Source organism: Pleurodeles waltl, chromosome 3_1, assembly GCF_031143425.1.
Source record: "Pleurodeles waltl isolate 20211129_DDA chromosome 3_1, aPleWal1.hap1.20221129, whole genome shotgun sequence".
Classification (NCBI taxonomy): Eukaryota; Metazoa; Chordata; class Amphibia; order Caudata; family Salamandridae; genus Pleurodeles; species Pleurodeles waltl.
Genome location: NC_090440.1, coordinates 761,702,734 through 761,728,062, shown reverse-complemented (window position 1 = coordinate 761,728,062; position 25,329 = coordinate 761,702,734). Strand labels below are relative to the sequence as shown.

At 45.1% G+C, this 25,329-nt stretch overlaps 1 protein-coding gene across 2 annotated transcripts in view; it reads left to right on the top strand.

The window, feature by feature from the left end:
- The window catches only part of OVCH2 (ovochymase 2), a 919,743-nt gene that overhangs the window by 845,672 nt on the left and 48,742 nt on the right, over nucleotides 1–25,329 (top strand). For both annotated transcript variants that reach the window (XM_069223557.1, XM_069223556.1), the window contains exon 18: nucleotides 14,334–14,529. In XM_069223557.1, the coding sequence (XP_069079658.1) occupies nucleotides 14,334–14,529 (196 nt within the window). The remainder of the gene's footprint in view (nucleotides 1–14,333; nucleotides 14,530–25,329) is intronic.

Here is a 25,329-nt window from a genome sequence, read left to right as displayed (position 1 = left end):
GAGCAATGAAGCTGTGATGCGTCGCCTTGGCATCATCATTGAGGCTGCTGTCGACAAGGGATGCAAGGGCCTGCTCAGGGAAGCATCGGGCAGCCTTGCTTCAAACCCAAGATGTGGGATGCACCAACAGTATAGGTCTTCTGCTCGGGGTCCAATCCACTTAGTAGCAGCAATGAATCGGTTTTGCTCAAATATGTGCCGCTCAGCCAAAAAAAATGTTTTGGTTCTGCTCAGAGATGCATCTCACAGCAGAGTAGATGTGTCAGTCCTGTTTGGGAGCACTGTAAATCCACTTCTAAGTGTCCAGGACTGTGGTGGCAACACTTGGCAGAGTAGACTCACAAATGGCAGACTCCAGGTGTAGAAGCAGGATGGTTGGAAGTATTTTGTGTCCCTGAGACTTCAGCCAACTAACCCTTGGAGTCACTCGGGGTTCTGGGTTGGAGAGATGCAGGTCCAGTCCTTCTCACTCCCAGGCAAGAGGCCTTTGAAGTGCACAGGTGTCCTGCCTTCACTGCTCTGGCTCCAGACTTACTACAGACGATATTCAGCCCTTTGTGTGGAGACAGGACACCACCTGTTCAGGTGTAAGTGAGGCTGTGTCCAGCTCCTCTCTCCCTTCCTGCGCTGGATGTCCCATCAAGACACAGTCGGCCCATCAAGTCACACCTACGCTACCATTGTGTGGCTGTCTAGAGGGAATACACAAAGCCTAGATGTCACTCACCCGAGACATGTGATCAAAGACAGGCTGCAGTCACCAAATGGCTAAGGAAGGAAAATGCAATTTTCCTAAAAGTAGCATTTTCAGAATTGCAATTTAAAATATGACTTCAGCATAACTTACTATTTTAGATTGTGACTCCAGAGACACCAAACACGAAAGGTCTATCACTTCATACTTGGGTATTACACTTATAAAATATAATAAGGCAATCCCAATGTTATCCAATGGGAGAGATAGGCCTTGCAGTAGTGACAAATGTTTAGAGTTTTTCACTACTATCACATGTAAATCATAAAAGTGCATGTCTAACTTTTTAAATACACTGCCCCTGCCATTGGGGCTGGCTAGGGACTACCTTAGGGGTGTCTTAGTTGTATTAAAAAGGAAGGCTTGGGCCTGGCAAAAGAGTTATTTATAAGTGGATATAAACATATAACAACTTTTTCTTGGTACACTGATTTTTATAAAGAAGGCGCTCTTCCCACTTCAGCTGGAACATTGAAAGTTACTTATAAATGCCAGAACAAGAGCATCTTACCTCATCCCTAGCCTTTCCCTGCCATCCGGAGCTGAGCTCCGCCCTTAATTGTTAGTTACTGAAGCTTAGTGCAATAGCAGTGCGTTCATGTGGCACAAGCAAGATGGAGTCATTTTTATTTTCACATTCACAGCCTAAGTGGCCACGCATGAACCCCAGGTATTAGACCGAGTCTGGTTTCTATTGTAGTGGAAATTTGCTGTTCATTTCTCAGTCAACAAGATTATTTCAGACTTATCTCAGCACATACCCTTACTACTTCTCTGATTATGGGATCAACATTATTTTGGGGATTTGCACATGTAACATTATAGCATCTACAAAAAAGGGAAATAAGCATTATGTATCTGACCGGTGTGGGTGGAATGCTTGTAACATGCAAGCTAAAGGTTCTCTGGCTGGGGCCAGGAAAAGCGGTGAAAGAGGTCAGCCCTTTTAGGAATCAAAGGGTTGCTACACCAATCCATTCATTCTGATCCCTGCAGTAGGGGCAGTATGTTGTAGCTGAGTTAATTGAAATAAAGTATCTCTCAGTATGTAGTGCCACAGCACTTCATTTGTAAAAGTACAACACAGAGAGTCAAACACCCTTTCAGCATCCAACAGGAGTGCAGCCGCTATCAGGAATGGGTTGATGAGTTGGAGGGCTACTGTGAGCTTCAGAATATGCTTATTAGAACTCTGTGGGATAAAACTGACTAATCTTGTTGCAAAATATAGGACATTTGTGGCAGCAGGCTCTCAGATCTGCTAGAATGTTATTATCAATATTTAATAGAAAGAGTAGTTTTTAGGAGAAACAAGGAGCAGGTTCCTTCAGTATCACATTTATAAAAGCTTCCCTAACTGTTGGTGGGAGCTTACTTAGAGTATGGGAGCCATTCAGTCCTACTGCATGATATCAGCCAGATGTTTATCCTTGAAATTGCGTCCTTGTCCGAGTAATAATACGCAAATTGTTTTGTTGTAAGGTTTTGAACTCAACATTGGTTGATCAAACTGCACATCATTGTTAGCTGAAGTGTAGCTGTAGCTGACTATGAAGGGCAAGGGGCATTTACTAGCCCTGTCAATCTGTAAATCTGCACTACATTAGTAAAGTCACCTCCCAGATTATATGAAAAGTGGTGACAATGCAAATTAAATTTGGCAGCCCTTATTTGGACCATGTGTTACTAGGTATGTCAGCGTTTAGTTGCCCTGTCATGGTTACATTTCTACCTTGTGTATCAGCTGTCCAGCTATGTATAATAAAGTTTACAGACACACATGTTAACCGCTTCTGTGCCTTGGACGAGGTCACCTCGTCCAAGGCTACAGTTCCAGTGTGCCTTGGACGAGGTCACCTCGTCCAAGGCACAGGAACTGGGGGGAGCGCTAACCCAAGGCGGGGATGGAAGGGGAAGCCCATCCCCTTCCACCCCCGACCCCCCCACCCCCCTGTGACATCAGCGCGCGAGTGCGCGCTGATTTGTCACAGGGTCTCCCCAGAGCTTCCAGCGCGATTGAAAGAGAAATGCTCAGCATTTCTCTTTCAATCACGTGGGGGAGGCACGGAGAGGCTTCAAAGGGAAGGAAATGTATTTCCTTCCCTTTGAAGTCTCTCCAAGCGTTTCAAAAGCTGGATTGCTTGCAATCCGGCTTTTGAAACGCCCACTAGACACCAGGGATTTTTTTATTTATTGAAATAGACATAAGGGAGCGACCCCTTGGGCAAGGGTCGCTCCCAATGGGGGGCATTTTTTAGGAAGGTCTTTTCTGCCCCCTCTGGGGGCAGAAACCTCTAGGGCACCAGGGATCTTTTTTTTTTTTTCTATTTGTTTTTTTGTTGTTTTTTTTAGGTGGGGAGCGACCCCTTAGGCAAGGGTCGCTCCCCTAGGGGGCAAATTATATTTAGGCCATTTCTGCCCCCCTTGGGGGCAGATTGGCCTATTTTGATGAGGCCAATCTGCCCCCAGGAGGGGCACAAAACCACTAGACACCAGGGAGTTCTTTTTGTTTTCGTGAATTTCACGCAAGAGGAGTGACCCCTTAGGCAAGGGTCGCTCCCCTGGGGGGGGGGGAATTATTTAGGCCATTTCTACCCCCTGGGGGGTAGATCAGCCTATTTTGATTAGGCCGATCTGCCCCCAAGGGGGGCAGAAGCCACTAGGCATCAGGGATTTTTTTGTTTTTTTTGTTTTACAGATGGGCAGCGACCCGTTGGACAAGGGCCACTCCCCTGGAGGGGAAAATTGTATTTAGGCCATTTCTGCCCCATTTGGGGGCAGATCGGACATTTTTTGCTACGCCAATCAGCCCCCAACGGGGGCAGAAACCACTAGGCGCCGTGGATTTTATTTTTGGTGCCAATGTAACGCAGGGGGAGCGACCCCGTAGGCAAGGGTCGCTCCCGGGGGGGGTGGGGGATGTTGGGGGGCAAATTTATTTTAGGCCATTTCTGCCCCCCCTGCCTATTGTTATTAGGCCGATCTGCCCCCAGGGGGGTCAGAAACCTCTAGGCACCAGGGCAAAAAAAAAATTGTGTATTTTTTTTTGTTTGTTCAAATTTATTTTAGGCCATTTCTGCCCCCCCCTAGGGCCGGCTTAGCTAGAGGCCAAAATCCGAAGGTAGGCACTTTGCAAAAAACACCTCTGTTTTCTGTGAAAAAATGTGATGTGTTCATGTTGTATTTTGGGCCATTTCCTTTCGTAGGCGCTAGGCCTACCCACAGAAGTGAGGTACCATTTTTATCGAGAGACTTAGGGGAACGCTGGGTGGAAGGAAATTTGTGGCTCCTCTCAGATTCGAGAACTTTCTGTCACCGAAATGAGAGGAAAAAGTGTTTTTTTGGCCAAATTTTGATGTTTGCAAAGGATTCTGGGTAACAGACCTGATCAGAGCCCCGCAAGTCACCCCATCTTGGATTCCCCTGGGTTTCTAGTTTGAAAAAATGCACTGGTTTGCTAGGTTTCCCCAGGTGTCGGCTGAGCTACAGGCCAAAATCTACAGGTAGGCATTTTGCAAAAAACACCTCTGTTTTCTTTCAAAAAATGTGATGTGTCCACGTTGCGTTTTGGGGCATCTCCTGTTGCGGGCGCTAGCGCTACCCACACAAGTGAGGTATCATTTTTATCGGGAGATTTGGGGGAATGCTGGGTGGAAGGAAATTTGTGGCTCCTCTCTGATTCCAGAACTTTCTGTCACCAAAATGTGAGGAAAATGTGTTTTTTTAGCCAAATTTTGAAGTTTGCAAAGGATTCTGGGTAACAGAACCTGGTCAGAGCCCCACAAGTCACCCCAACTTGGATTCCCCTAGGTCTCTAGTTTTCAGAAATGCACAGGTTTGATAGGTTTCCCTAAATGCCGGCTGATCTAGAGGCCAAAATCTACAGGTTGGCACTTTGCAAAAAACACCTCTGTTTTCTTTCAAAAAATGTGATGTGTCCACGTTGCGTTTTGGGGCATTTCCTGTCACGGGCGCTAGGCGTACCCACACAAGTGAGGTATCATTTTTATCAGGAGACTTAGGGGAACGCTGGGTGGAAGGAAATGTGTGGCTCCTCTCTGATTCCAGAACTTTCTGTCACCAAAATGTGAGGAAAATGTGTTTTTTTAGCCAAATTTTGAGGTTTGCAAAGGATTCTGGGTAACAGAACCTGGTCACAGCCCCACAAGTCACCCCATCCTGGATTCCCCTAGGTCTCTAGTTTTAAAAAATGCATAGGTTTGGTAGGTTTCCCTAGGTGCCGGCTGAGCTAGAGGTCAAAACCTACAGGTAGGCACTTTGTGTTTTGGGGCATTTCCTGTCACGGGCGCTAGGCCTACCCACACAAGTGAGGTATCATTTTTATCGGGAGACTTGAGGGAACGCTGGGTGGAAGGACATTTGTGGCTCCTCTCAGATTCCAGAACTTTCTGTCACCGAAATGAGAGGAAAAAGTGTTTTTTTGGCCAAATTTTTATGTTTGCAAAGGATTCTGGGTAACAGACCTGATCAGAGCCCAGCAAGTCACCCCATCTTGGATTCCCCTCGTTTTCTAGTTTTCAATAATGCGCTGGTTTGCTAGGTTTCCCCAGGTGCCGGCTGAGCTACAGGCCAAAATCTACAGGTAGGCACTTTGCAAAAAACACCTCTGTTTTCTTTCAAAAAGTGTGATGTGTCCACGTTGCGTTTTGGGGCATTTCCTGTCACGGGCACTAGTCCTACCCACACAAGTGAGGTATCATTTTTATCGGGAGATTTGGGGGAATGCTGGGTGGAAGGAAATTTGTGGCTCCTCTCTGATTCCAGAACTTTCTGTCACCAAAATGTGAGGAAAATGTGTTTTTTTAGCCACATTTTGAGGTTTGCAAAGGATTCTGGGTAACAGAACCTGGTCAGAGCCCCACAAGTCACCCCATCTTGGATTCCCCTAGGTCTCTAGTTTAAAAAAATGCATAGGTTTGGTAGGTTTCCCTAGGTGCCGGCTGAGCTAGAGGCCAAAATCTACAGGTAGGCACTTTGCAAAAAACACCTCTGTTCTCTTTCAAAAAAGGTGATGTGTCCACGTTGCGTTTTGGGGCATTTCCTGTCACGGGTGCTAGGCCTACCCACACAAGTGAGGTATCATTTTTACCGGGAGACTTGGGGGAACGCTGGGTGGAAGGACATTTTTGGCTCCTCTCTGATTCCAGAACTTTCTGTCAGCAAAATGTGAGGAAAATGTGTTTTTTTAGCCAAATTTTGAGGTTTGCAAAGGATTCTGGGTAACAAAACCTGGTCAGAGCCCCACAAGTCACCCCATCTTGGATTCCCCTAGGTCTCTAGTTTTCAAAAATGCGCAGGTTTAGTAGGTTTCCCTAGGTGCCGGCTGAGCTAGAGGCTAAAATCTACAGGTAGGCACTTTGCAAAAAACACCTCTGTTTTCTTTAAAAAAATGTGATGTGTCCACGTTGCGTTTTGGGGCGTTTCCTGTTGCGGGTGCTAGGCCTACCCACACAAGTGAGGTATAATTTTTATCGGGAGACTTGGGGGAACATAGATTAGCAAAACAAGTGTTATTGCCTCTTGTCCTTCTCTACATTTTTTCCTTCCAAATATAAGAGAGTGTGTAAAAAAGACATCTATTTGAGAAATGCCCTGTAATTCACATGCTAGTATGGTCACCCCGGAATTCAGAGATGTGCAAATAACCACTGCTCCTCAACACCTTATCTTGTGCCCATTTTGGAAACACAAAGGTCTTCTTGATAGCTATTTTTCACTCTTTATATTTCAGCAAATGAATTGCTGTATACCTGGTATAGAATGAAAACGCACTGCAGGGTCCAGCTCATTTATTGGCTCTGGGTACCTTGGGTTCTTGATGAACCTACAAGCCCTATATATCCCCGCAACCAGAGGAGTCCAGCAGACGTAACAGTATATTGCTTTCGAAAATCTGACATTGCAGGAAAAAGTTACAGAGTAAAACATAGAGAAAAATTGCTGTTTTTTTCACCTCAATTTCATTATTTTTCTTTTTCAGTTGTCATTTTCTGTAGGAAACTCTTGTAGGATCTACACAAATTAACCCTTGCTGAATTCAGAATTTTGTCTACTTTTCAGAAATATTTAGGTTTCTGGGATCCAGCATTGGTTTCACACCCATTTCTGTCACTGTTGGGGTTTCCGATTCAAGTCTGCTGTTCCTGAAAGCTGGGAAGCTGGTGATTTTAGCACTGCAAACCCTTTGTTGATGCCATTTTGAGGGAAAAAAACACAAGCCTTCTTATGCAGCCACTTTTTCCCATTTTTTTGAAAAAAACAAAATTGTCACTGTATTTTGCCTAATTTCTTGGCCTCCTTCAGGGGAACCCACAAAGTCTGGGTACCTCTAGAATCCCTAGGATGTTGGAAAAAAAGGACACACATTTGGCTTGGCTAGCTTATGTGGACAAAAAGTTATGAGGGCCTAAGCGCAAACTGCCCCAAATAGCCAAAAAAAAGGCCTGGCACAGGAGGGGGAAAAGGCCTGGCAGCGAAGGGGTTAACATAACCACTCCTCCAAATTATATGAAAAGAAGTATCTTTTGGAGCCACAAGTGTCTGTGTCTGTGTATGGGTATCGAATTTCAGGTTGGATGTAAGCCGCCTTAAACATGTCTATATCAATACTATGGGGCTGATATAAGAGCCCCCAGTGCCTCCTTGTGCCACAATAGCGTCATTTTTTTACACTGATGTGGCCCAATGAGGCCAAAGTCACTGCACCAAATTTACAAAGTGGCACAGTGCATGCATTGCACCACTTGTAACCCTTTGCGCTACATTATGCCTGCACCAGGCATAAAGTATGCAAAGGGGGCATTTCCCCGTTAGGGGGCCAAAAAAATGGTGCAAGGAAATCTAAGATACATGGTGGGGTTACGGGGTGCAAGAAAAATGTCACTGCACTGGGTGCAGCACCACTTTTCTTAAATCTGGCTCTATGTCTTTCAAAGAATGCTAATACTTGCCTTGCTTCTTGAGATCGTTATGGCGTAGAATATTGCAGCTAAGTAGGGAATATTATTAGGGGATATTATGACAGTCATCTACTTTGCCTGGTTAGTATGCAGAGTATTCATTAATGAGTGGTGCAATAATTACCCCAATAGTCTTAGGGCATAGGAGCAACCCACTTACTGATCTCACTGTGGTTAAAACAGCTATCGATACTTTTCTAATAATCAAGATAACCTACAGCTAATCAGTAATTTAATCACAACAGTATCAACAAGTTACATTGCTTGGTAGTGCAAGGTGAGCAGGTTAGTTAGCCATCATTGCTTATTGTAAGGGTGTGAGAGGGCTCCTTCCCAACCATATGCGGAACAGGGTGGTTCTGATAGCTCATCAATGTTCCCTGTCATGGATTTTCATGGATTTTGATGAAGTCCAGGGCTGCCATAGGGGTCAGAAAGGAGTGGGGCTCACAATTACAATCAACCCACAGTTTAGCAGGGCACAAGATGGAATACTTTAGGTTTATCTTTCACAAACCTTTCTTTACTTCTGGTGTCCTGTTCCACTGAGGCGAAGTCAGGGAAGAAGGAGATGGCTGAACTTCCATGATATATTGCATTTTTGGATGTGGTCAGGCACGGAACCACATCACTATCTCTGTAATTTACAAATGTAGCAATGATACTATCCTGATGGTTTGGGGAGAGAGGGAGGTGGCTCAGGAACATATGCGCTCCTTCCTCTGTGAATATCTGTGAGAATCCTTCTTTGCTGTTTTGAAGTCTTTTATAAATTTCCCAGATCCCCCAGGAGTGTTGTTTCAGCCACCCCTATAATCTTAATATATATATATTGTGGCATGATCACCCTTCTAGATCATAATTTTTAGAGTGGTTACAGTCTGTTGACTTCTCCAACTTTAGAAACTTTCTATTTGAGGTACTAGCATCATAATTTGCATCAGATATTCTTCTCTCTGCCATGCCTAATCAAATGGCATGTTTGTCACTTTTTTCCTTAATCTATTCCAGACATGGTGTAAGGGTCCCATGTACGGTGGCTAAGCTATCTTTCATTCCTGTAAGGAAATTTTTTAAACCCTTATTGCCAGATGTATGTCCATCCACTTCAGAATCTGTGATGCTGGTGTCATTTTATCTTTTGCCAAAGTGCAGTTTACCATGCCTAGGTTCACACTTCCCCATTGTGCCTCTTTCAGTGGGGACAACTTTCTTCCTCAGATAGTAGCATTAATGTTTGTCTACCCAAAGCTTAGGTGTAACCTGGGCCCACAGCTTTTGAGTATATGCTACCTGCAGGAGGCTCCATCATTAGCAGTGTACTCTTACCGTGCAGTATAAGCAACACCACTTGTAAACTTAGGGCCATATTTACAAAGTTTTGATACAGGGCAGTGCCACAAGCCTTCTTGCTGTGCTGCCCTGCAACAAAACAAAAGGGCAGGAATGCATCGTATCTACAAAATACAGCACAATCCTCCCCTTTTCCCCTGCTCTGGTGCACAATGGACTGCCATGTGCCAACACAAGGAACCTTCCACCATAGTGCAAGGGTGTCTGCAATGCAGGGATGATTGCTTTTGTGCAGGAAGGGACACCTTCCTGCACAAAAACAATCACAAGAGGCGTTTTCCTCTTTCTAGAATGAGGAAAAAAGAAGAAATATTGTTATTTCTCCTTATTGTACTTCTCTTACTCCTCCCACTATACATGTATATATTCACTTTAAAAAACCAAAGGTTACAGTGACGTTATACTAAGGTTCTGAATTTACTCACACAAAACATGAGACATTCAGCAGTTATAGGTAGAGTTATTTCAAGTAACAATAACTTGCGGCCTAAGTTAACTATGGGGGTGATTCTAACTTCGGCGGGCGGCGGAGGCCACCCGCCAAAGTTCCCCCACCAAAATACTGCTCCGCGGTCGAAAGACCGCTGAGGGTATTTTGGGATTTGCCCTGGGCTGGCGGGCGGCCGCCAAAAGGCCGCCCGCCAGCCCAGGGCAAATCAACCTTCCCACGAGGACGCCGGCTCAGAATTGAGCCGGCGGAGCGGGAAGGTGCGACGGGTGCTGTTGCACCCGTCGCGTATTTCAGTGTCTGCATAGCAGACACTGAAATACTTTGTGGGGCCCTCTTACGGGGGCCCCTGCAGTGCCCATGCCATTGGCATGTGCACTGCAGGGGCCCCCAGGGGCCCCGCGGCACCCCCTACCGCCATCCTGTTCCTGGCGGGAGACCCGCCAGGAACAGGATGGCGGTAGGGGGTGTCAGAATCCCCATGGCGGCGGAGCGCGCTCCGCCGCCATGGAGGATTCTGCAGGGCAGCGGGAAACCGGCGGGAAACCGGCGGGAAACCGGCGGGAAACCGGCGGGAAACCGGCGGGAGACCGCCGGTTTCCCGCATCTGACCGCGGCCGAACCGCCGCGGTCAGAATGCCCTGCCGGGCACCGCCGGTCTGTCGGCGGTGCTCCCGCCGACCCTGGCCCCGGCGGTCAGAGACCGCCGGGGTCAGAATGACCCCCTATATCTCTTGTCCCCAACATGCACAGTTTTTTCTTCACTAATTTAACTTCTAATGTTTCATTGATATTTTTATTGATGTTATAAAACTTGTCATGAGTGCTGTAATATCTGAGGTAATTAGCAGTGCCTGGCGAGGATGTGAGTTATAGTTACCTTAAGCCACAAGTCATAACTATAACGTCCCTGTAACCTTTGGTTTTTAAGTGAATTTCAAAGGTTTTTTAAAATTCTAGTTCCTAACAATAAAGTCACTGTAACCTTTGTTTTTTTCAGTCAATTTCTATGGTTTTAGTTATTCCAACCACTGCCTGTGGTCAACTCCATTAGAACTACCCAGCCACATGCCGCGCATGGCCGAAGGTGTCTGAACAGTATATGATTGTACCCCAATAGATGAAAGATGTATTCACCTCCACAAAGGATATTAAATCATTTTTCAACATGGAATTGCGGAGTAAACAAACTTGCTTTGCCTTCGCTAAGCACAGGAATTAGGATCATATGTCCTTTCCATAAGTGGAGCTTCAAATGGGGCATCTGCTACATTTATATTTGTAAGTGCTTCCTGCTGAGGCTTAATTTCTGTGAAATGAGCATCATGGCCAGAATGGAAGCTCACCTGCTCACTTATCCAACAAGAGTCCACAGTTTGCACAAAGTGTCTATCCAACTGGAGCACTTTCTACTGGTTAGTTAGTAAGTGCTACCTCATTGGGTATATGTCCAGTGTGGGGGACCCTGCCCCTGGGACCCACTACAATTCCATGAGGGGGGCACGCACCCCCCCTTCCTTGGGCTGATGTAGGCTCCGGGTACCCCTTCCCTTGGGGGTCGGCCTTGTACATTTTTCTCAGGGGAAAGGGCCATGTTGTCCCCCCTCCCTGGGCTGATCTCGGCCCCGGGGACCCCTTCTCCCGACCAATTTGTTCTGGCGCCCTACAGGGCAACCTATGTGCATAGTGTGTCCTGCTATGCCAGGTAATAGCAGGAGCCGGCCCTGGGGGGTGGTGGTCCCTAAGGCCATTGTTGGCTTCATGAGTGGGCCACGGGCCACTCTCCAACATTTGTAAACAGCCCTGGGGAGGTGGAGGTCCCGGTGGCCAGAGGTCCGCAACAGACCCCCTTCATTATTTTAGTCCAGCCCTTGGGAGGTGGCATCCTAGGGGCTGTCAAGGGCCACACGCCCCCCCTTTATTTGCGGGGGACCATGCCCCCCCTTTTCTTTAAATGAATTTCCACAGGAGGTGGTGGTCCCCCGCATACCATTAAATCAAAGCCCCGGGGAGGTGGCGGTCCCCGGGGCAGTAAGTAAGTCAAGGAGAGGGGCCCTGTGTGCTCCCTCCTTTATTTTTTACATGACCCGGGACCCGGCCCACCTTAAAACAAGCTCAGAAGACTGCGCTTGTTTTTTTAAAAGAAGTGTTGCTGCAAATTTGCCACGTTGTCACAAATCTGCTGCAATAATTTACAAAAAAAGTGTTTTTTTACCCTGCGGGGTCTCCTCTGGTACCCCAGCACCAGAGCTAAGGGGTCAGAGTGTCCCTACGCTGGCCCCTTTTCTTTTTTTGTTACTTTTTTTGTGGTTCTCGGCTGAAGCTGAGTCCCAAGATGGCTGCGAACACTTCGTGGTTGAAGTGTTGGCAGCCAATCAGAGCTCTGAAGATCTCTGCACAAGCTATTATTGTTCACGAAAAAAATGTTGGGGAGAATCTGTGGCTCTAGATATACAAATTTGGATTTCTTTTAATTCCTCTAAACTTCTGAACGACTTTACACCAAATCTCAAAAAGCATAATCTGCGTACTGAATGCTACCTTTCTGTCAAATTTGGTATAATTCCATCCAGGGGGTTCGGGCTGTAGTCATGTTCAAAACTCCTACGGGAATTGACATGGGAAACATACTTTTTGTGCCGCCTCCCCTTTTACTCGGGACCCACTTGACAGATCACCACGACTCTTCCCATGCACAACAAGAATCACCAGCACACTTTTTTTGATTCGTCAAACAGTGGCAAAGATGTAGGCAAGTCTAAAAATGTTTTTTCTATGGAAACATGGTCCTAACTATAACTACCTACTGGCTACTGCCAGTAGGATATATATATCACAAAATAAATGTTCATTCTGGGCCAGGTGTGAAGTGCAAAAGTGGTTTATTACTCCTACAGCGTCTCGGCCTACAGCAGCCTTGATCACATGACAGGCATAATTTTACCAAATCCCTAAATACACCAGTGAACTAGAAATACAAAGCAGTCTAGGTGCTCACTTCGGGCGCCATGTAAAAATGGTGTAGCATATCGGAAATATACAAAATATGCCCAAAATCAAAAATAAACAATTGTGTATACTCTAACACACAGTAACACCTAAATATAATTGACTGTAGAGGTCTTGAGAGTAAACAAAACCACAGTTTTACAGCAGCTTATCATACAATATATTGATTAAAGGCACTGAGGCAGCAGAAACATATTCTTTTACACACAACCATCCAATACCTGGAAGCAACATAATTTTAGGTATCTACCTCCAGCTAGTAGTAAAACTAAAATATCCGTGTGAAATCAACCCAAATACAATATCAAACCTTTTTATGTTTTACACATGAGTCAGTCCACAAGATACATGGACTCACTGTCCCCAACAAAAGTCAAAACATAAATATACAATGTATTGGGAACACATACATAAAGCCCACGTGGGCATCGTATATGCAATTGAAACAAGCATCGAAGGTAGGATACCCTTGTCGGAACATGTAATAAGCATTATAGTACGTAGATGGATTGCCCCAAGGTTTCCAAGGCAAAACATTGGAATATATAAACATGAAAAAGAGTCCTCTTATCTGTAACTGTAACACCAGCACCCAACTGCAAGATGGAATAAAAGCGAAGGGGCTCCCGCAACAAGAGATCTTGAATGAGATCCCCTTCCTTTCCTCCTTTAAAAAAATGAAACATATACACAAATTGAAAACATATATTGGGAAACCTATCAACAAAAGGACAGATTTGAATTATCATCGGCCTGGAAATAACACATAATGTATACAGATTAGTCTTCGCCTAGAAGTACTCTCAATTCCTCCTTAGAGTTCAACCCAGTGGGCCATTGATTTCAAGATCTCTAATATCTATTGACCCTCACTTTCTGAAGTGCAGCACTATGTTTCCCCACGCCCCAGAACACTTGAGCACCATACATATTGTCAAAAGTATAATTGTGGAATGTATGAGACCCGTTGACAAAGAGTGATACACATTACCCGATGGCCAGACATTTTGATGAGGTTCAGTACAGAGATAGATGTAGGCTCTCATATTTTGCAATCAAAGAAATACCCATGATGTCAAGGGCCAGCAAACAGAACACTGCAGCTCGGATGGGGTGGCTCAGGAAATAATATAGATCTTTTAACCAAGAGCCCTCTAGAGTGGAACATTCAGGAACACTGAGGAGGAATTGGGAGTACATATGGATGAAGAATATTTTGTGCTCAGACCTGCCCTGTCAGCACCTTGCCTCATGGCTCTATTTCCACTACTCAGATTTGTTATATCTCACCATCGTCATTGTCAGCTCAAGTTCCTTGTCTCCCATGTGCAGTAATGGTAATAATGTAGGTGGGGTTTTCATCAGGATTCTGATATTCTACAGGCCACAGCAATTCATAGCTTATAACGCCATCTTGCTCCACCTCACTCTGGCACCCTCAGCTACGTGCCTTTGTGTAGAACTTCAAAATAAACGCAAGTATGGTGCAATGCAATTTTGCCTCTGGAACATTCCCTATACTCAAACACAATATTACGGGGCTTTTGCTGTTCGGCACCACTATAATTTGACATATTAAAGGTTCGTTGCCTGAAATACTTTTATGAAAATGGCAGCAGATGCTGGGCTTTGGTAATGCATATCTATTAGTCACCTCCGACAGAGCAACATCCCTCATTCTGTGGAGGAATGTAGATACTGTTTATGATGTAACCAATTTTATCTAGTTATCGAATAGAAATGGAGTGCAATTATATTAATGAGGATGTGTTTTCTTTTCTCTCACTAGAAACGTTTAGTTAAGGAAATTATTCCCCATCCCAAATATAACAAGGGCTCAAAAGACTATGATATTGCACTGCTGCTACTGGCTGAGCCCTTTCATCTGGATCATTATGTTCTGCCAATCTGTTTGCCTGATTCAGGCAATATTGTGCCTCCTTCTACAGTCTGTGTACACACTGGATGGAATGCCAATCATGAAGGTAGAGTATCTATTTTTTTTAACTGAATGTGGTTAGGGGGATATGATGTGTTCACTTTTGTGCTAATTCCGTGTGGATGTGGAATGCCAAACGTTATCTGGTCCTGAGCACCTCATGGAAAATCATGCTTTGGGTGTACAACTGCAATTGTCTCATACCAAATTTCAGAAACTGTTCAGCCATTTCCTTCAAATTGTTTTCTTCTGTGATACTGGCCTAGGTGCTCCCTTTCGTCATGTAACTCCTCTTCTGCTTTCACCCTTAAACTTCTCACACGTTTCCTTCAGTGTCAGATTGGTGGCAGCCTGAAGAATACTTTATGTACTGTTATTTCTACATAGATCCTGAATAAAGCATTTTTCAGACAGCCACAGTAATTATTCAAAGGACCCACATTACTGTTCCCAGACCATTTAAAGATACCTTTTGTGCATTCTCAGTTTAGTTCTTAAGGAGGTTGTGTAAATGTTTCAAGCTACAATATGTACTAGACTCAGATGATTTACGAAACAGTAGAAATTCGTTTTGAAAAAGTATTAGGTCTATTGCCTACTTTCAAACAAAAATAGCCTACTGATTGGTAGTGAGCTTGTCAACAAGAGAAATTGTAAGGTGACAACCTAAGAGCTACCCTTACCTTAGGACAGGCAAAACCTATTAGGATGATAAAAGCAGCCTTTTTCGGGACAGGACGACACTCTGCCCACTTCTCATCAAAGGATAGGTAAGGAAAGTGAGACTAGAAAGAAGGTTCCAAAATAGTAGTTCCTAGGTCATCAGCAGATAACAAGAGAAGGAAACGAAGCAACTAAAGAGAGGAAACAAAAGAAGAACTTAAAAAAACCTTTCCAACTATCAAAAGATACAGCAAGGGCAAAGTACAACAAAGCACAAGAACACTAGGACAGAAAAGAACCGAACAAGAAACAAATGACTTGAATGCAAAGGGGCGTTGAGTGCAATGAAGATAAAGCGTTGCGATGCATCCCACAAACATCTTATTCGCCTTTTTTAGAATAATTCATCTCAGCTTCCTATATGATCACGGGAATGCTTGCAGCAACGATGTTACTATGGGAAAATATACTAAAAACAGCATTAATTCCCTGCAGTAGGAAAAAGATGCAACCCTGAATTTGACCGCTGCCTGCTTGTGTACATAGACGTAAGTCAGCACATAGCTGCTGCACAAAAGCACACTTTTTTCGTAGGGAAAATTTGGCCACAAATGCCACCTGCTCAGCAAATCAGTGTGTTAAACACACCATGACAGCTAACCCACCACAACAGTCACCACGCAGATGATGAAACACTGCTAAAGCCCCCGAGGATGCAGAGAAACTAGGTGAGGCAGGAGAGAAAAAGAGGTGAAACATGGACACACTGTGAAAGCAAACATCTAATACTGATCCCTGGCAGGCAACCTGGACCAGCCCCTACAGTTTAATCGAACACTAACAGCTATCAAATAAATATAGTTCTAATTGACCCAGAGGCATGGTCCTTGAACATGTCAATGACCAAGCGATCCAGCTGGGAGATCAGAATATTTCAATCCCTAGAATTGCTGTTGATGGCCAACTACTAAAATGACAACCAACAACTTGGAAAAAGGTCACAGTGAGAACCATCTTTCCTAAATCATTCTAGAAACGGTGCCCAATCACCAACATCAATAATAGATTTTTCAGAAAAAACACAGATGGGTGTTCAAGAAAAAACCCACCAACCTGGCCTGGATGATGGCATTCTTTCATCACTGTTTCTTAGGAAATGATTGTTTTCAGCACAGAACGTAAATTAAGGATATAACCAATCACAAATCTGCATTCATCTAGCAACACAAATTATTGTCCGCCTGATAAATATTTGGAAAAGAGTTTTGGTTACATAATGAATTTGCATTACACTGGGTAAAAATCCCTTTCTTGTTGCCAAGGCTGCCTATAAACATACACAATCTCTTCTAAGATATATGGGTTTTGTTTGATCTATTGTATGGAAATATAAAAAATGAACCTTCTACCAATGTATGTCAGGTGTTTTCAAATTATTCCAAATAAGTATTAAAGATGAGGAACTCCTATGTTGTGGCACCTGGGGTTGAGCCCCTTATGTAACATTCAGGCCGTGCGCTACTCACAACAGCCCCTGAAATGGGAATGTCATTGAATGCCTGAGCGTTACATAATCAGACGCATGCACATATTGCCATGGCGCCAAACACACCAGTTTGAGGAGGGTTGTAGCTCACCTGCAGCTATCTGATCCCCATTAAAGGAGAGCACAGCATCTACCCAGATAAATCCAGGCACATGAGCCAAAGCAGTAGATGAACTGCTAATGCTTCCTCCTGACGCAGTAAGTTGTTGCTGTCAGAGTGCCTTCTGAATGCATGGGTGAAACCTTTAAGTGTTATGACAGGTCTTCGGACATTGACTCTTCTTTTTACAGAGTATGACTATGAGGACAACAGGGCCATCCTGACCATGGGTCCTTAAAATCTCCAGGGCTAGGGTAAGCCTACCCTCCATGCTCACACACTTGCTTCCCTATCAATAAATTATATGCTTGCCTATACGTATTTAATATGTCACTGGCAAAAACTCACAAGTGTGATGATGCATGTGTTTGCCGTGCTCACGTGTGGTGATAGCATTGGCGGCTCCTCTGTTTGGGCGAACGAGCGTCACCTCCTCCACCAGCAGCGGCAGCTGCAAAGCCTTTACCAGGAAATGATTGTAAACTTTGTTTATGATCGTTTTCTAGTAAAGGGGCGGGGCCACGGGGGTGAAGAGCAGCAAGCGGCGCTCCCCCTCACTGTGCATGTATGTTTGGCCGGCTGTCTCAGGCCGGCCAAACACACATGCGCAGGAGGCTCTCTCAAGCCCGTTGAGAGAGCCTGCACAGGCTTCCAGTCTGCCTGGGAGTGCCCTGGCTTGGCGCTCCCAGCCAATCCTGACGCTGCCCTGAGCAGCGTCAGGATTGGCGCAGGGCAGACTGGGAGCCTGTGCCTGCAGTATCCAGCGACAGAGAGGAGCGGTACATCAGTGGTGAAAGGTAAGTGTTTTTTTTCTTTTTTATTACAATAAATGTTTATTCCAAAGTCCCCCCCTTCCCGCGCACACCGTCCCACCTCTTAAGCTCCACTCAAGACGCTACTGGGTGATAGGTATGTGTTTTCACAATGCAAGTAAAAAGAACTCCCCTTCTGACATTTGTGGAAGTGATATCTCAAAAGGATTAAGGGGCACATGTACGTTGCTTTCTGTTGATCGCAAACGGGCCAATTCACAGAATCAGCCCGTTTGCAACCAAAAGGAGCTTTTCCTTATGTACAAATCTCTATTTTGTGAGTCGGTATGCAGTTACTGACTCGTAAAACAGGATTTGTGACTCCCCTTCCTAATTACGACTCACTAGAGGATGTATGATTGTTTTGTGACCATAAATGCGGTCGCAAAACAATTGCTGTAAACATCAATTTCAAATTGGTGTTAACCTATTCACAAACGGAAAGAGGTTCCCAAGTGACCCCCTTCCCCTTTGTGAATGGGGGGGCAAATATTTTTTCTGAGCAGGAAGTGGACCCACGGACCACTGCATTCTTTGAGAAAATGAAACTGAAACTTTTCATTTTATTTTTGAAATGCATACCGTTTTCCTTTAAGGAAAACGAGATGCGTTTTAACAAAAGTGCTTTTTTTAAAAAGAAGTCACAGACATGGTGGTCTACCACCCCTGTGAGTGTGGCAATTCCCAAATAGGTCGCAAATTGCAACCTGCCTCATGAATATTAATGAGGGAGTCCCTTGCAACCCATCTGGCAATCGCTAACAGTATCTCAGACACTGTTGTACATTTTGTTTTGCAACTCGCAATTTGCTTTTCACAAAGAAATCACAAATTGCAAGTCTCAAAACAAATGGTCGTACATCTGGCCCTAAATGTCTTATTATTTTTATACATGTCCAAATACTCCAGGGTACCAGGTTCATTGTGACTGTACTTGTTGTTGTCATTTATGTCCTTGTATGTATGTTTATACATGTTTTGCGATACCTTCATCAATTTCTGTGTCATTCAAGACATCCGTATATAGATTAGGGCATAACTTTGAATAGGTCCTGAAGAATGCCTATGACTCGATTGGGCAATATGGCAGAAAAATGTTGACCACTTTCTAACAAAGGAACTTAAGGATTATTGTTTCTCACAAATTCCCTGCCTCAGTGGGTGAGGGTCTGTGTATCCTGAAAAGGAGATCTTTTGGATCTGTAATTAAGTCACTTAAGGAAAAGATACCCTTAAGTAGATTCTACAGAGCGTCAAATGTGCTGGTCTATTTTACATATCTGTCATCCCACTGCAAGAAATGTGGAGGGAATGCCCTTCACGCGTGAGATTCTCCTCTGTGGAATGGAATTCAATCCCAAGTTTTCAAAGAGTGGAATATATCTTTCTCAGATTCAGAAGGTTATTGATAAAGTCTCATGTACCAACACAGGGTTGCTCGGTAGACACCTAAAGCCAGTGGGCAGCCCCTGCAGAATTTGAAAAGTGGCACCTCAGTTCCCCATGCATCATATACATTCACTGGCCTAGGGGCGTAATGGGCCCCCTGAAAGATTGGAGGGCCCATAAAGGGTTGGCTGTCCACCTGTACCAAAGGCGTTGCAGGTCCTAAATTGCGGCCCTGGTCAGTCCAGTGCTGCTGCTTTCCTTCTCACATGAGCAGTGCTCTACTGAAGACACTTTTGAAATAGGCCTTGCAGACTGCACCTGAAAGAGAAACAAATGAACTATTTTGTTTAACTTTAGTCGTGTGTCTGCATGTGTCAGCTCAGAACAGTCTGCTTTAGAGAAACAGACATGTTTACCACACAGGCAAGCTGAGGGCTCCCACTTCATTCACGAAAGACTTGGGACTCCCGCACTGCAGGGGCTGCAGGGGTGCCTGTTATGCCTCTACCTAAAATCTTCTTCTACACTTCCTCCTGCTCAGTTACCAGACTCTATTACCTCTTCCTTAAAGCTTATATAGATTTGTTATCAACATACATGGTCAATGCCTCCAATGATCAACTCTGTATGTCTTGATGAACTGATGTGTATCACACAAAGCGCTATAAGACTACCAATTGAAATTGCTATAAAAAATGATTTATTGCAAGGTTGTACCTACCTTACATGTGAGACAGGAGAATCAAACAACAGGTTTTGACAAGCTCTTAGAGCACAGATCAGCCCAATACACACTTTATTTCACATTTTAAGTTATAGAAACCACTTGGCTGTTCCTGAAATCCACAGTCCAGGCATGGCCGAAGCAGTACTGGGCACATGGGCTAGTTTTGTCCTTTGCAAAGCATGTTTGTCATCATATAAATTTACACTGATCATACAAGGTGGTATTAAATAAAATGATGGTGCAGTGGTCGGTAGGGGATATCTTTATACTGGTACTATTGGTTTGTGAAAGTATGTGCTAATGCTAACCTTACATCTGTTACAGGTAGTAATTCATCACGGTGCTGGTTTAGTCACTCTCATTGATTTCGGGCTTAGTGAACATCAGAAATGGGTCAGTTTTAGCCACCGTTTTCTACCACTAAGCCACATGGATGCAATCTCTTTGGGAAATCAGGGATACATTGGGTTTCTGCATGTCCCCTTCAGACAGAAACTATATGGTTCGGGGTTGTATAGACCAAGACAGTACCAAGCAACATGACTTCAACTGTAATCTGCCCTGTGTATTGTACCAAAGATGAAAAACACATATCTATTTACAGAACTTGAAGCGTAGGCTTTCGATTGTCTATAGTCAGAATATGATGAAGAGATTGTTTCGTCTGGAGATTCTCTGTTGATGGCCCAGAAATGTAAATGTAGTTTGGTATTATTCTTTACTGCTTTTTTACTGCCAGTAATTCCCTACAGCTGTGGCAATAAATAGGTGCAAAAGATACTAACAAAGGTTTCAACTCAGATGTTTGATGGAATAGAGTGCACTTCTGTACTTGGAATGTGAAAAAAGAGTTACCAAAGCCAACCAAACTGATCAAAGTAATGTCCACAATCAGGGATCCATTTGAGCTTTGGTTGTCAGTGGTCTCCACAAACACTTATGTACGCTCACCAGCTATTACTAGACACTGTTCTGAAATGCTCTCAGTGGGCACCTCTCAGAACCAAATATTAGGCACATGCTACTTCTGGTTGTTCATCATTTTAAGCAGAAAAAACTAATTCCAAAGACATTCATCTTTCTCTCGGTCTGTGTAGGGCTTTATTCAGCATGTAATGATCTTTGTGAATGCAGATGTGCTGCTTCTGGGCATCAATATACCCACAATCCTTTGCAAACTCATCCTAATATTCTGAGGGCCTATTCTTAGGAGCTGTTTTCTTTCTGTTTCAGATATACATTTTGGTTAATGAATCATTGAATGGTTCTTATAGCCATTTCCACAGTGAAAGAAAATAGTAAATTCATAGAGAATAGATTAATTGGCTATGTGTGGCACATGTGACCTAGAACCACTTGTAAAATACGGCCCAAGACTAAGTAAAGTCATTGGTGGGAGTCAGGATTGGTACATATGAAGGCATAGCCAAGACTGAAAAGAATATTGGAGTTTGTAGGAAAAAGGGAAATTACCCAGCTACAGAACACAGTAGTGATATGGTGGGCTTGATAGTGCTTAATTTGTAAATAAAAGAGTGCTGGTGTCCAAAGCTTTGTTCTAAAAACACAATTAAATGTGCGTGAATAATATTCCAAGGCTCCGTAGTGCTAAATCCACCACATTCCTCTTTAATTCACCAATCTTTATTTAGCTTGTGCAGGTTCCTGCTTTCTGCCTTTGTGACAGTTTTTCCGCCTTTCTCTTCCTCCATCTTTCCACTTTTTTAAAATTTTTCATCTTGTGCTATAGGTAAAAGTCTAATGTAGATAAATAAGTGCCAGTCCCCAAAGATAAGCCCCACCGGCAACAACCCTCTCAAATTAGGCATTGGGGCTGGAACACAGTAGAGGAGTTCTTGAAAGAACTGAAGGATCAAGTATCAGGGAGATGTAAAAGAAAGAGTACAACAAGGAGGTGAATGAGAAAGCACAACTGGCAGAGATAAGAGACATCAGAAGGTGATGGAGGTTATTGAGGGTTGCTAAAGGGTTGGGAGACAACTGAGGGGAACAAGGAAAAATGAGCACCTGAGGAGAAATGGATGAGGAAAGACTGAGTGAGATTGTCCATCCAGGATAAATATATGGCTGAGAGGAAGGGATCAGAATGAGCTACAGAGGAATGCAGGATTGAGTTTTTGAAGAGGGTAGAGTAGATAGAGTGCTTGATGGGAGTGTTGGCTGGAAGGGTGGAATAGATAGTGTGTAAGGAAAGAGTGGAGTTGGGTTTATGTTTGAGAGGTGTGGCAGACAAACAGGGTTTAGGAGGCAGATAGGAACGTGTGCGAGAAGCAAAGTACCTCTTGAAATGTTACTTAGTTACTTGATATGTTACTTAGGGGGTCATTCTAACCCTGGCGGTAAAAACCGCCAGGGCGAATGACCGCGGTAGCACCGCCAACAGGCTAGCGGTGCACCACTGGGCATTCTGACCGCGGCGGTTCAGCCGCGGCCAGAAACGGAAAGTCGGCGGTGTACCGCCGACTTTCCGCTGCCCTTGAGAATCCTCCATGGCGGCAGAGCGCGCTCCGCCGCCATGAGGATTCTGACACCCCCTACCGCCATCCTGTTCCTGGCGGGTCTCCTGCCAGGAACAGGATGGCGGTAGGGGGTGCCGCGGGGCCCCTGGGGGCCCCTGGGGGCCCCTGCAGTGCCCATGCCATTGGCCCATGCCATTGGCCCCAAAAAGAATTTCAGTGTCTGCCTAGCAGACACTGAAATTCGTGACGGGTGCTACTGCACCCGTCGCACTCCAGCAACTCCGCCGGCTCCATTCGGAGCCGGCTTCATCGTTGCTGGGTCTTTCCCGCTGTGCTGGCAGGTGGCCTTTTGGCGGTCGCCCGCCAGCACAGCGGGAAAGCCAGAATGGCCGCCGCGGTCTTGTGACCGCGGTGCGGTCATTTGGCGGTAACCGCATGGCGGGCGGCGACCGCCGCCCGCCGCGGTTAGAATCACCGCCTTAGTCTTGTTTGTCTTCAAGACTGTAAAAGAGGGATCGCTCCTGAATATAAAGACCTAAGTACTTGTAGTAATGTGTCACCAAAAATGTCACTCATACAGTATTGAAATGCCACGCAAACAAATTAATCTCATAGATAAACAGTGACAGGTTGGTAGCCTTCTACACCCTCTTCTACTGATTTTTGAAATGCAGGGCTAACCACACTGACAAATGTCTGAGTTCTATATCGGACCATTGATAAGGAGGTGCCTATGCAAAGGTTGTTAGTGAAACATATCCTTGACTATAAAGAATCAGGGCTCAGTAATACAGTTTAAGGGGGTTTCCAGGGTACCTTTATCAGCCTGAAACCTAAACCTGAAGCACAATCCTATAGCGCCACTGGTATGTAGCTAACAATGCAGATTCACTACATTTCCTCGTTCACCTCACGAGGCCTGGTACTAAGAGTTCAGCACCCATTTCTGTGCAACCAAAGGTTTTTTTTTTCCTGTGCTGAATTAAATACTAAATAAATAAACGCAATCCATGGTAACAGGAAACAATACCGTGTACTTGGTTGCTTTGTGCAGCTTTAAGTTTTACATTGTAATCCTTTAGCCCACAGATCCTAAAACACACAGCTGATGATTACATACCCGGAAGTAATATTGTAATATTATTATAGTGTTACCAGGTCATTAGAATCAGTGACCCTGCCCGAAAAGTCATTTTTCCACTCAATTTCGTTTCTCTCTAACCTGATAGGGGATAGAAAGATTACACTACATTTTAGACAAGCTTTTTCTGCAAAGAACTGTCTAGCCATATCTTGCAGAAAGATCACACCTACTCAGGCCCGTAGCATGCACTGCAAGCCTCCCTTCCCCTAAATTCACATGAGTATTCAATAGATATGTCTATGGAAAATACATTTTGGTATATAGATACTGGGCAAAGGAAAACTTGTAAATATACTCCTGTCAAGAACCTCTTTCTGCTGCCATCTTTTCACAAATGAGTAGCACTCTCCCTCTCAGTCTCTCAATCTGTTCATTGTCATTGCACTATATTTAGTCATTTCACTATATTTTTGTCAGAGCTTAATCTGTAATAGAAACCCACCACTGGTGCTTTCAAATGTCGGAGCATTTAATACCAAGAATGCATAGTCTTGAATCAAACTCATAGCTCTACTATCAAATATCAGACACAACCTGCCCCTTAATCTCACTTGTTCATGTTCCTGCTTTCTCCCTTTGCAACAGAGGTTCAGAGGTTTCCGCTGGTCAGCTCAGTGGAAACCTTGTATTAGGGCTGGGAGGGGAGACCGCCAGCACCGCAGTGGTCTCCTCTACACAGGGCTGGTGGGCCAGCGGTCGGCCCGCCAACCTCATAATGAGGCTCTTAGGGGGTCATTCTGACATCGGCGGTAAAAGGCGCTTACCGCCGGTCAGAAGGCCGCCATAACACCGCCGCGGCCGCGGTAAACCGCCACGGTCATTCTGACCCGCAACCTGCAAACCGCCAAAAACCCGACAACCACAAAGGTCCGCCACACCAAAGGTCAGTGAAAAAATGGCGATGACCAAACCTCCACCGTCACGCCAACAGAAATACGCCCATACCATTCCGACCCACAAATCCACGCAGCGGTCTTTCAAACGCGGTATTCCATTGGCGGTACACACCGCCGCGGTCAAAATACACACACACATAGAAAACTCAGCCACATTGGTCAGTTTGAAACACGCACACCTGATACACATACTAACACCACTCCCACACACCCAACACAATATAAAACACACACCCACATCACCCACAAACCCCTACGACCCGAAATTATTGACGAAGGCTAGAGAGAGAGCACAGAATAGACAATCCCACAACACAGAGGCACACAACACCATCAACCACACAGATTCCACGCACCAAACACCACACACCACCACACGCACCACACTCATCACCACAAACGCCACCCCACACCTCATCCACACCACCCCATGGCACCCCAAAGACACCCCAGGTTCACTGACGCCGAACTGAGGGTCATGGTGGAGGAAATAGTCCGTGTAGAGCCCCAGCTCTTCGGGGCACAGGTGCAGCACACCACAATTGCCAGGAAGATGGAGCTATGGCAAAGGATAGTGGACAGGGTCAACGCAGTGGGACAGCATCCACGCAATCGGGAGGACATCAGGAAGCGCTGGAACGACCTACGGGGGAAGGTGCGTTCCATGGTATCAAGGCACAACATTGCGGTGCAGAAGACTGGCGGCGGACCCCCACCTACTCCCCCAGAATTTACAGCATGGGAGGAGGAAGTCTTGCACATCCTGCATCCTGAGGGCCTCGCAGGAGTAGGCAGAGGAATGGACTCTGGTAAGGCAAATCTTCACTACTGCTTCCCACCCCCACCCCACCTGCATGCCAAATCATACCCCCACCCTCACCCCCACCCCCATCACACCAACTCCTAGCAAAAGGCTCACCATCACAACCCACCCATCCCAACACCAAGCCCTACATGCGACCACAAAGCATGGACACCCATCACCAAAGCATGCCCACTGCACACACACATCACCCCCACAAGCTACCCTCACAAAAGCCCCCACAAGGGAATGCCTGCACTTGGGTACACGGACACCCACCCATCACC